We start from the raw sequence: 12,890 nt of genomic DNA on the forward strand, positions 1-12,890 counted from the left end.
GGGAAAGTCATTTAGTAAAACCTCTCCCCCAAAGCCACCAGGGTACTGACCTGCAGCCACCAGGGTACTGACCTGCAGCCACCAGGGTACTGACCTGCAGACACCAGGGTACTGGCCTGCAGCCACCAGTGTACTGGCCTGCAGCCACCAGGGTACTGACCTGCAACCACCAGGGTACTGGCCTGCAGCCACCAGGGTACTGACCTGCAACCACCAGGGTACTGGCCTGCAGCCACCAGGGTACTGGCCTGCAGCCACCCGGGCACTGACCTGCAGCCACCAGGGTACTGACCTGCAGCCACCCGGGCACTGACCTGCAGCCACCAGGGTACTGACCTGCAACCACCAGGGTACTGGCCTGCAGCCACCAGGGTACTGACCTGCAACCACCAGGGTACTGGCCTGCAGCCACCAGTGTACTGGCCTGCAGCCACCAGGGTACTGACCTGCAACCACCAGGGTACTGGCCTGCAGCCACCAGGGTACTGACCTGCAACCACCAGGGTACTGGCCTGCAGCCACCAGGGTACTGGCCTGCAGCCACCCGGGCACTGACCTGCAGCCACCAGGGTACTGACCTGCAGCCACCCGGGCACTGACCTGCAGCCACCAGGGTACTGACCTGCAACCACCAGGGTACTGGCCTGCAGCCACCAGGGTACTGACCTGCAACCACCAGGGTACTGGCCTGCAGCCACCAGTGTACTGACCTGCAACCACCAGGGTACTGGCCTGCAGCCACCAGTGTACTGGCCTGCAGCCACCAGGGTACTGACCTGCAACCACCAGGGTACTGGCCTGCAGCCACCAGGGTACTGACCTGCAACCACCAGGGTACTGGCCTGCAGCCACCAGGGTACTGGCCTGCAGCCACCCGGGCACTGACCTGCAGCCACCAGGGTACTGACCTGCAGACACCCGGGCACTGACCTGCAGCCACCAGGGGACTGTCCTGCAGCCACCCGGGCACTGACCTGCAGCCACCAGGGTACTGACCTGCAGCCACCAGGGCACTGACCTGCAGCCACCAGGGTACTGACCTGCAGCCACCAGGGTACTGACCTGCAACCACCAGGGTACTGGCCTGCAGCCACCAGGGTACTGACCTGCAACCACCAGGGTACTGGCCTGCAGCCACCAGGGTACTGGCCTGCAGCCACCCGGGCACTGACCTGCAGCCACCAGGGTACTGACCTGCAGACACCCGGGCACTGACCTGCAGCCACCAGGGTACTGACCTGCAGCCACCCGGGCACTGACCTGCAGCCACCAGGGTACTGACCTGCAGCCACCAGGGCACTGACCTGCAGCCACCAGTGTACTGGCCTGCAGCCACCAGGGTACTGACCTGCAACCACCAGGGTACTGGCCTGCAGCCACCAGGGTACTGACCTGCAACCACCAGGGTACTGGCCTGCAGCCACCACGGTACTGGCCTGCAGCCACCCGGGCACTGACCTGCAGCCACCAGGGTACTGACCTGCAGACACCCGGGCACTGACCTGCAGCCACCAGGGTACTGACCTGCAGCCACCCGGGCACTGACCTGCAGCCACCAGGGTACTGACCTGCAGCCACCAGGGCACTGACCTGCAGCCACCAGGGTACTGGCCTGCAGCCACCAGGGTACTGACCTGCAGCCACCAGGGTACTGACCTGCAACCACCAGGGTACTGGCCTGCAGCCACCAGGGTACTGACCTGCAACCACCCGGGTACTGGCCTGCAGCCACCACGGTACTGGCCTGCAGCCACCCGGGCACTGACCTGCAGCCACCAGGGTACTGACCTGCAGCCACCAGGGTACTGACCTGCAGCCACCAGGGTACTGACCTGCAGCTGAGCTGCTTTATTGCTCCTTGAGACATTGATTTATTGATGACTATGATGCTTAAATGTGCAGCTAACCAGGCTGCCCATCAATAGTGAGCTGAACTGCACGAACCAGGGGGGGGTGTCCGAAAAAAGGGGCATGGTCTTATTGAAAAGGGGTCATGACCTCACAGCACGCCCCCATTTTCCTTACTACAGGGTGTGCCCAACACTCCGGGAGATACTGAGCTGCCCCCAGCCCCTTCCCTGCACTGTGTAGATTCCGGCATCTATTCACCTACAGCAGTGGTAGTGGTCTCCAAATGTGTATGCGTGTAAAGTACGGTGTGTGAAGGTGTACTGGGAAAGTAATGGCGCCCAGTACTACCTATGAGCCTGCCTGGTACACAAGAAATGTTTATGCACTGACTTCCTGAAGCCAGGAATCACAATGTAAAACTTGTAAGGTACGTTACCACTGTAGATGTTAGTGATACAGTCGCTGCTATTTCATAGTATGGCGTCCATTCAGATGTCATCGTTGCAGGGTTAAAATAAAACATTTCTACAACATATCTCCGAAATACACTGTGGTAAGGTCTTGTCCAGCTTAACACCACCACCGAGGGTCCCAGGGGATAAAGCACTAAATCTTTTATTCCAGTCGGTTCTGCAAATTGAAAACCAAGATAACAATGAAGTTACTGTATGTATGTATGCATGTTATGTATGTATATATGTATGTTATGTATGTATATATGTATGTTATGTATGTATATATGTATGTATGTTATGTATGTATATATGTATGTATGTTATGTATGTATATATGTATGCATGTTATGTATGTATATATGTATGTTATGTATGTATATATGTATGTTATGTATGTATATATGTATGTATATATGTATGTTATGTATGTATATATGTATGTATGTTATGTATGTATATATGTATGTATGTTATGTATGTATATATGTATGTATGTTATGTATGTATATATGTATGCATGTTATGTATGTATATATGTATGTTATGTATGTATATATGTATGTTATGTATGTATATATGTATGTATATATGTATGTTATGTATGTATATATGTATGTATGTTATGTATGTATATATGTATGTATGTTATGTATGTATATATGTATGTAATGTATGTATATATGTATGTATGTTATGTATGTATATATGTATGTATATATGTATGCATGTTATGTATGTATATATGTATGTTATGTATGTATATATGTATGTTATGTATGTATATATGTATGTATGCATGTTATGTATGTATATATGTATGTTATGTATGTATATATGTATGTATGTTATGTATGTATATATGTATGTATGCATGTTATGTATGTATATATGTATGTTATGTATGTATATATGTATGTATATATGTATGTATATATGTATGTTATGTATGTATATATGTATGTATGTTATGTATGTATATATGTATGTATGCATGTTATGTATGTATATATGTATGTATATATGTATGTATATATGTATATATGTATGCATGTTATGTATGTATATATGTATGTATATATGTATGTTATGTATGTATATATGTATGTATGTTATGTATGTATATATGTATGCATGTTATGTATGTATATATGTATGTTATGTATGTATATATGTATGTTATGTATGTATATATGTATGTATGCATGTTATGTATGTATATATGTATGTTATGTATGTATATATGTATGTTATGTATGTATATATGTATGTATATATGTATGTTATGTATGTATATATGTATGTATGTTATGTATGTATATATGTATGTTATGTATGTATATATGTATGTATGTTATATATGTATGCATGTTATGTATGTATATATGTATGTATATATGTATGTTATGTATGTATATATGTATGTATGCATGTTATGTATGTATATATGTATGTTATGTATGTATATATGTATGTTATGTATGTATATATGTATGTATATATGTATGTTATGTATGTATATATGTATGTATGTTATGTATGTATATATGTATGTTATGTATGTATATATGTATGTATGTTATATATGTATGCATGTTATGTATGTATATATGTATGTATATATGTATGTGATGTATGTATATATGTATGTATGCATGTTATGTATATATATATATATATATATATATATATATATATATATTAGCATGTATATTCACAGGCATGGACATTTAATGGACATTGGTATAGAATCTTATTTGTACAGTGCCCCACAAACAATATTTTGCCATATATTTAGGAAACCCAAGTTGCATACTGTAATTATAATTATAAACACAGATCTACAAAAGTTTCAGGCATTCCCGAGGAAGTTATTACCCAAACATAATGGAAGAAAATAAAATAAATCAACTTGAAAATTGGAAAGTGTGCCAGTGCCGGGAGCTTGTGCCAGGTACAACGTGACTATCTGTACTTGGTAAAATGCTATAGTAACGGTGCAGCTGCTGCTAATTATGGCTCCAATCTACCTGTTTTCTACTTTAATCTGCCATATGGATATAATCTGCAGACTACAGTTGTAGTATGTAGGGCATTGTCCCCTGTCAAACTCGCCCCACAGGAGCTGTATAGGGTTGAGATCTGGTGAATGTGATGGTCAGTCCATGAAAGACTGTACTCCACCAGCTCCATATTTCGTTACCAGGTACTTTATCTATAGCTTAAAACTATGCTTAGGACCGTTGTCCTGCTGCATGCTGAAATGTGCACCAATCAGGGAATGGGATGGCATCGTGATGTAGGAGCCTAATCATTATCCCTTCACTTCAGCTAACATTACCCTACTTTTGTAGAAATTGATAGTCATTATAAAGGTAATGTAGGACAGCCCACATCCGGCCCAATGTCCTCATACAATGGTATGTGGACCTAAATTCATCAAGCTCTGAAAATGTTACATTTTTGGAGCTTGACAGCAGGAACCTCCGCCATCTTCAGATGGCGCTGATTCCCAGTCCCTGCTCCTTCCTATGGGGAGGAGGTCCAGGTTTGAGAAGAGGGATCCTCCCCTGTTCCGCTCCCTCCTCCTGTAGTCAGACACTAGATGCACATGTGCACTAGTACTGCTGAGTCAGACTCGGTAGTGCCAAGTTTCACGACTACTGAAATAGCGGTAATAGGGATCGCGGGAACAGCTGATCTTCGGATGACCTGTCTCCGCACCGGCAATGTTGAATTGCTCTGGTTTTGTCTCCGCTCTTTCCCTCTGGTCCTCTCTTCATCCAGCCCCATTTTGACCGCTCTCTGACTGGCCCTGTCCCCTCCCAGTCTCTGGCTGCCTCTGTCCCACCCTCCTCTCTGGCCGGCCCTTCCCGGCTCTCCTTCCCCTCTCTCCCACCCACTCTCTGCCCTTCTCCTGTGCCATTTCTAATACTTACCCTCCTTGGTTCCCGGTCATCTTAATGTGCACAGGGTGTACATTAATATACAGGGTGCGCGTCGTAAATCTTAGGTCTTGTAAGCGTGATGACATAATAAATATCAGGGTCCAATTTTTTTATAGATATGTATACACATATATAGTATATATACAGGGTCGGACTGGCCCAGCAGGAATATCCTCGGTGGGCCTGCAGCCTGGGAGACCCACCCCCTACCATAAGGGGCAGGGCCAACCATTCCCTGACCATTTGTCCTAGGCTGGCACTGGCTGATGTGGTGTAGATGTTCTTCTCCCTTCCCTAGGCCCTGCCAGCCTATCTATGCCTCAGTCTGTGTGCAGAGACCTCTTTACAATGAGATAAGTAAATGGGGAGGGTTAGGGGGTTGTATTATTGCAGGAAATCTATGCTTAGAAACTACCATATAGGTAAGGTGTATTTGGAATGGAATGGAGAGGAATGCTCCCAGTGTGACGAGAAATGGGTGACGTGTAATGCTGACACACCGCCAGGTTCATGCCCCATGTGACGCATGGCCACAGAGCACCACTGATTATATAACTATACATATATGCATACATACGAACGAACATATCTCACATAAACCTTAATCCATGCACTCATCAGTGCCCGCATTGACTATTGCAATAACCGCTTACTAGTCCTCCCCCAATCAGACTTTCACCCCTACAATCTATTGGGAACACTGCAGTTAGACTGATTTTCCCCACAAATGATCTTCTATCGTTGCTCCACTCTGTCAGTCCCCCAAGTTGCGCACACAGGTTGTGGTTTACAGCTTGTTATTTCCCATGATTATTCCAGATTTTGCTATAAGCTATGTGCCAGTTAGGTCTTACCTATGGAAAAAAGAACGGCTTCTGATGGTGGTCCAATTAACGGAACCTTCTGCAGATAGACAACCACTCTGTACTGGGCACCCGGAACAAGATTTCTTATGATGTTACCAGTTAAGTTAACCTGAAAGATAAAACATAATTTGCAAAGGGTTATTTCAGCGGCCTGTGTACATAGGGCCTGGTTCGTAAGGCTGCGTTCACATGCACCCCGCACGCTGCAAAAATATGCTAATGAATGCAATCGCACGGCAACCACAGCACTATACCAAGATACCAAGACGCCCATCACTGTATAAAGGCGCCCACTTCCCATGACATGCATCCACAAGTCAGCGAAAACATTGGTACCATTGAGTAACATCGGAACCATCCACACAGTTGGGGTTGACCCGACCCTACCACAGAAACTGCTAAACTTCCTGTTGCCATCTAGACTTCTGCCAGCGTATCCTATCGCAGGGGCTTAATTATGCACGCCCCTGTAACAGCGACCACCCCCCGTCACCACCCTCAAACTGTCACTTCCTGTCAATCACTGTTTGAAGACTCTGCGTGCTCACTGCGATCGCTTCACGATCGCAATGGCCGGTTTGCGCACACGCACTGCGTCTTATACGCATGCGCAGAATGCAAAAATCAGTTGGCTGGGTACGAACGTAGCCTTGCGAACGAACCTGTATCAGGCCCATAACTCACTCTCTCCTCCAGCCTCTGAAATCAGGCGCTTGTCCACTTCACCCTACTGAGACTGTCCCAGTGACCAACCTGTATCAGGCCCATAACTCACTCTCTCCTCCAGCCTCTGAAATCAGGCGCTTGTCCACTTCACCCTACTGAGACTGTCCCAGTGACCAACCTATATCAGGCCCATAACTCACTCTCTCCTCCAGCCTCTGAAATCAGGCGCCTGTCCACTTCACCCTACTGAGACTGTCCCAGTGACCAACCTATATCAGGCCCATAACTCACTCTCTCCTCCAGCCTCTGAAATCAGGCGCCTGTCCACTTCACCCTACTGAGACTGTCCCAGTGACCAACCTATATCAGGCCCATAACTCACTCTCTCCTCCAGCCTCTGAAATCAGGCGCCTGTCCACTTCACCCTACTGAGACTGTCCCAGTGACCAACCTATATCAGGCCCATAACTCACTCTCTCCTCCAGCCTCTGAAATCAGGCGCCTGTCCACTTCACCCTACCAGTGACCAACCTCCTGCTCACATCTAAGTCATTTCTCCAACTTACTCTCCTTCACCTCCCTTTACATAGAGTCCACTAACCTCTTCTCCCGCACACCCTGAGCTCTTCTGGTTCACTAACTACCATTCAAAATACTCCCTCAGCATCTCTACCTCCAGGACCTCCTACTCATGTGCCAGATTATAGGTAGGGCAGCCGGACCGGTAACCATGTGAGTCCCACACATGAGAGCATCACCCAAATTTTCCTCACTACTTCCAGCTTCCATCCTCAATCCCCTGTTACAGTACAAACAGTCTTGGAGCCCTTCTATTCTTTGCGTGTAGTAATATAAATATAGCTAGATAGACAGACAGACAGACAAGAGTCCGGATGCATTATGATGTTATGACCACTTGCTTATATTACAGGTCAGTTTTCTAATCAGCAAGATGATGTGGTTGGGAATATATAGTGCATCCGGAAAGTATTCACAACGCATCACTTTTTCCACATTTTGTTATGTTACAGCCTTATTCCAAAATGGAATAAATTCATTTTTGTCCTTAAAATTCTACACACAATACCCCAACATGACAACGCGTAAAACATTTTTTTTAGATTTTTGCTAATTTAATTAAAACAGAAACTAAGAAATCACATGTACATAAGTAATCACAGCCTCTGCTCAATACTTTGTTGATGCACCTTTGGCAGCAATTACAGCCTCAAGTCTTTTTGAATATGATGCCACATGCTTGGCACACCTATCTTATGGGCAGCTTCGCCCATTCCTCTTTGCAGCACCTGTCAAGCTCCATCAATCAGATTCAAGTCTGCCACTCAAGGACATTCACAGAGTTGAAGCCACTCCTTTGATATCTTGGCTGTGTGCTTGTGAGGTCAAGAGCGCTCTGGACCTGGTTTTCATCCAGGATCTCTCTGTACATTGCTGCATTCATCTTTCCTTCTATCCTGACTAGTCTCCTAGTTCCAGCCACCGAAAAACATCCCCACAGCATGATGTTGCCACCACCATGCTTCAGTGTAGGGATGGTATTGGCCTGTGATGAGTGGTGCCTGGTTTCCTCCAAACATAACGCCTGGCATTCACGCCAAAAAGTTCAATCTTTGTCTCATCACACCAGAGAATTTTGTTTCTCATGGTCTGAGAGTCATTCAGGTGCATTTTGGCAAACACAGAAAGAGACCATGATTATGCTAAAAACCTCTATTGATTGGTAGCACCTCCCATTATATATATTCAGGGTGTGCAGTCCATGAACCTTTCCTATAGACTCCATTTAATGTGCTTTATTGCACACCTGAGGGAAAGGAGAAGCCCTTAGTCTGGATTAGCACCCTTCCTTATTGGTGTAAAAGCATGGAGTCTGGTAATAGATATGCACACTGGTATTAGGCACAATTCTAGGTAAGTCCTACAAGTTATATACTGTAGTGCAACTTTGGTTCATTTTTGGTGCGTGGGTCCCCCTGGATTGCTTTTGGTTGATCTGTTTCAGGGCACCGCATATAACACATTTTTCTTTTATAACACATTTTAACCCTTCACTGTGTGTTTATTATACATGTACCTCACTTTTTATTTTCATTCTTTATATGCAGCTGTGGCTGCTCTTAACAATCTCTTTTACACTGTACTTTTCTTACTATGACGGTGCGCTGGGGCGGCTTAGCTGGACTAGTTTGGGGGTGTCCTGCGCTCTGGATTTGAACCTTAGTATGTTAGGGGCCTGCCCTAAAGAGGTTACCTGGATATGGTGGGTAGGCTCATAACCTTGGCCATGATTATGCTAAAAATCTCTATTGGTTGCAAAGTTTTATTACATTTATATATTATCAGTAATTTGGAGTTGTGCACCTGAGATTTGTCTGTTTCTGAGACTGCAATTAGTCTCATCAGGTAGCACCTCCAATTATATATATTCAGGGTGTGCAGTCCAGGAACCTTTCCTATATACTGCATTTTGGCAGACTCCAGGTGGGCTGCCATATGCTTTTTACTAAGGAGTGGCTTATGTCTGGCCACTCTACCATACAGGCCTGATTGGTGGATTGCTGCAGAGATGGTTGTCCTTCTGGAAGGTTCTCCTCTCTCCACAGAGGAATGCTGTAGCTCTGACAGAGTGACCATCGGGTTCTTGGTCACCTCCTTGACTAGGGCCCTTCTCCCCCGATCGCTTAGTTTAGATGACCGGCCAACTCTAGGAAGAGTCCTGGTGGTTCCGAACTTCTTCCATTTACGGATGATGGAGGCCACTATGCTCATTGGGACTTTCAGAGCAGATATTTTTCTGTACCCTTCCCCAGATTTGTGCCTCGAGACAATCCTGTCTCGTCGGTCTACAGACAATTCCTTGGACTTCATGCTTGGTTTGTGTTCTGACATGCACTGTCAAGTCTGGGACCTTATATACACAGGTGTATGCCTTTCAAAATCATGTCCAATCAACTGAATTTACCACAGGTGGACACTCCAATTAAGCTGTAGGAACATCTCAAGGATGAGCAGTGGAAACAATAAGCACCTGAGCTTAATTCTGAGCTTCATGGCAAAGGTTCTGAATACTTATGTTCATGTGATTTCTTAGTGTTTTTTTTTTAATTAAATTTGCAAAAACCTCAAAAAAACTTTTTACGCGTTGTCATTATGGGGTATTTGGTGTAGAATTTTGAGGCCAAAATTGAATTTATTCCATTTTGGAATAAGGCTGTAACATAACAAAATGTGGAAAAAGTGAAGCGCTGTGAATACTTTCCGGATGCACTGTCACTAAGCCTCTACCTACACCTCCTGACAATACACGCTGCACACAGTACGACATTACCTCTTTACAGTAATGCTTCTCAAGTCGCTGACTTTCCTTCTGCTTGTGACATGTTTGTGACTTGATAGACACAATTGTGTCATTGCTGTGTGTCAGGGAGGATTTCCATGACACAAGTGCAGTTGTTGAATTCAGGATATTCACTGTCACATTTATTGGTCTCTCTGTCAGCTCTTCAAACCATTTCCCATCCGGACCTAGATCAGGATATTACCATAAAAACAAGAATGAGTAACACAATGACAATAACAGTTACTGGGGGCAATTTCCTAATAAACTAAGTTAAGGAATAAAAACTGAGGTTAATAATGTGCTTTTGTTTTTTTTTAACCTGGCTAAAAATTTCAATAACAGAGTTGCTAAGATATACCCATGTATACTGGGCGCTATTAATCCATGCCTGGGCCCCTATTTCTTGCCACCTCCGGCACTTCAATCTTTCACCCCACTACAGGCAGGGCCAGCAACAGAAATATTGGGGCCCGGCACACTCATGTTTTTGGGGCCCCCCGTCCCCTCCCAGTAGATGCCCCTGTGTCTGTCAGCCTCAAACCCAGCTCCAGTGTCTGACAGCCCCAGCCCCAGTGTCTCACAGCCCCAGTGTCTCACAGCCCCGGCCCCAGTGTCTCACAGCCCCGGCCCCAGTGTCTCACAGCCCCGGCCCCAGTGTCTGACAGCCCCAGTGTCTCACAGCCCCGGCCCCAGTGTCTCACAGCCCCGGCCCCAGTGTCTCACAGCCCCTTCCCCAGTGTCTCACAGCCCCGGTCCCAGTGTCTCACAGCCCCGGCCCCAGTGTCTCACAGCCCCGGCCCCAGTGTCTCACAGCGCCGGCCCCAGGGTCTCACAGCCCCGGCCCCAGTGTCTCACAGCCCCGGCCCCTGTGCCTCTTCAGCCCTGTGTCTTCCTCACCAACATCCCGTCTGCCACTTTATCTCCAGCTTCACCAACCACCGCCTTCCCAGCCCCCACAACCACCACCCGACCCGTGTCTTCCCCAGCCACCACTTAACTGCAGCCTGCTCCTGTTCCCTGGCTGCGCACGGCATCTGTTCTCTTGTGTAGTGAGAGCCTGCACTCACTTTAGTAAATATACCTGCACTCACTTTAGTAAATATACCACGCTCATTTTAGTAAATATACCTGCACTCACTTTGGTAAATATACCTGCGCTCACTTTAGTAAATAAACCTGCGCTCATTTTAGTAAATATACCAGCACTCACTTTAGCAAATATACCTGCACTCACTTTAGTAAATATACCAGCACTCACTTTAGTAAATATACCTGCACTCACTTTAGTAAATAAACCTGCGCTCACTTTAGTAAATATACCTGCGCTCACTTTAGTAAATATACCTGCGCTCATTTTAGTAAATATACCAGCACTCACTTTAGCAAATATACCTGCACTCACTTTAGTAAATATACCAGCACTCACTTTAGTAAATATACCTGCGCTCATTTTAGTAAATATACCTGAGCTCACTTTAGTAAATATACCTGCACTCACTTTAGTAAATATACCTGCACTCACTTTAGTAAATATACCACGCTCACTTTAGTAAATATACCACGCTCATTTTAGTAAATATACCACGCTCATTTTAGTAAATATACCTGCGCTCACTTTAGTAAATATACCTGTGCTCACTTTAGTAAATATACCGCGCTCATTTTAGTAAATATACCGCGCTCACTTTAGTAAATATACCTGCGCTCACTTTAGTAAATATACCTGCGCTCACTTTAGTAAATATACCATGCTCATTTTGGTAAATATACCTGCGCTCAATTTAGTAAATATACCTGCGCTCACTTTAGTAAATATACCTGCGCTCACTTTAGTAAATATACCTGCGCTCATTTTAGTAAATATACCTGCGCTCACTTTAGTAAATATACCTGCGCTCACTTTAGTAAATATACCTGTGCTCATTTTAGTAAATATACCGCGCTCACTTTAGTAAATATACCTGCACTCACTTTAGTAAATATACCACGCTCATTTTAATAAATATACCTGCACTCACTTTAGTAAATATACCACGCTCATTTTAATAAATATACCTGTACTCACTTTAGTAAATATACCACGCACATTTTAGTAAAGATACCTGCACTCACTTTAGTAAATATACCACGCTCATTTTAATAAATATACCTGCACTCACTTTAGTAAATATACCACGCTCATTTTAATAAATATACCTGCGCTCACTTTAGTAAATATACCACGCTCACTTTAGTAAATATACCTGCACTCACTTTAGTAAATATACCACGCTCATTTTAATAAATATACCTGCGCTCACTTTAATAAATATAGCGCGCTCATTTTAGTAAATATACCTGCACTCACTTTAGTAAATATACCACGCTCATTTTAATAAATATACCTGCACTCACTTTAGTAAATATACCATGCTCATTTTAATAAATATACCTGCACTCACTTTAGTAAATATACCTGCACTCACTTTAGTAAATATACCTGCACTCACTTTAGTAAATATACCACGCTCAGTTTAATAAATATACCTGCACTCACTTTAGTAAATATACCACGCTCATTTTAATAAATATACCTGCACTCACTTTAGTAAATATACCTGCGCTCACTTTAGTAAATATACCACGCTCATTTTAATAAATATACCGCGCTCACTTTAGTAAATATACCTGTGCTCACTTTAGTAAATATACCTGCACTCACTTTAGTAAATATACCTGCACTAACTTTAGTAAATATACCTGTACT

The 12,890-nt window shown here is 44.6% G+C and overlaps 1 protein-coding gene across 4 annotated transcripts in view; it reads right to left on the reverse strand.

Moving 5' to 3' along the window:
* The window catches only part of PTPRO (protein tyrosine phosphatase receptor type O), a 640,592-nt gene that overhangs the window by 423,708 nt on the left and 203,994 nt on the right, over positions 1 to 12,890 (reverse strand). For all 4 annotated transcript variants that reach the window (XM_088461537.1, XM_088461535.1, XM_088461536.1 and 1 more), the window contains exons 7-9: positions 10,133 to 10,329; positions 6,106 to 6,226; positions 2,288 to 2,481 (exon numbers count right to left, since the gene is read on the reverse strand). In XM_088461537.1, the coding sequence (XP_088317663.1) occupies positions 2,288 to 2,481; positions 6,106 to 6,226; positions 10,133 to 10,329 (512 nt within the window). The remainder of the gene's footprint in view (positions 1 to 2,287; positions 2,482 to 6,105; positions 6,227 to 10,132; positions 10,330 to 12,890) is intronic.

Source organism: Taudactylus pleione, unplaced genomic scaffold, assembly GCF_031769625.1.
Source record: "Taudactylus pleione unplaced genomic scaffold, aTauple2 ptg001061l, whole genome shotgun sequence".
NCBI lineage: Eukaryota > Metazoa > Chordata > Amphibia > Anura > Myobatrachidae > Taudactylus > Taudactylus pleione.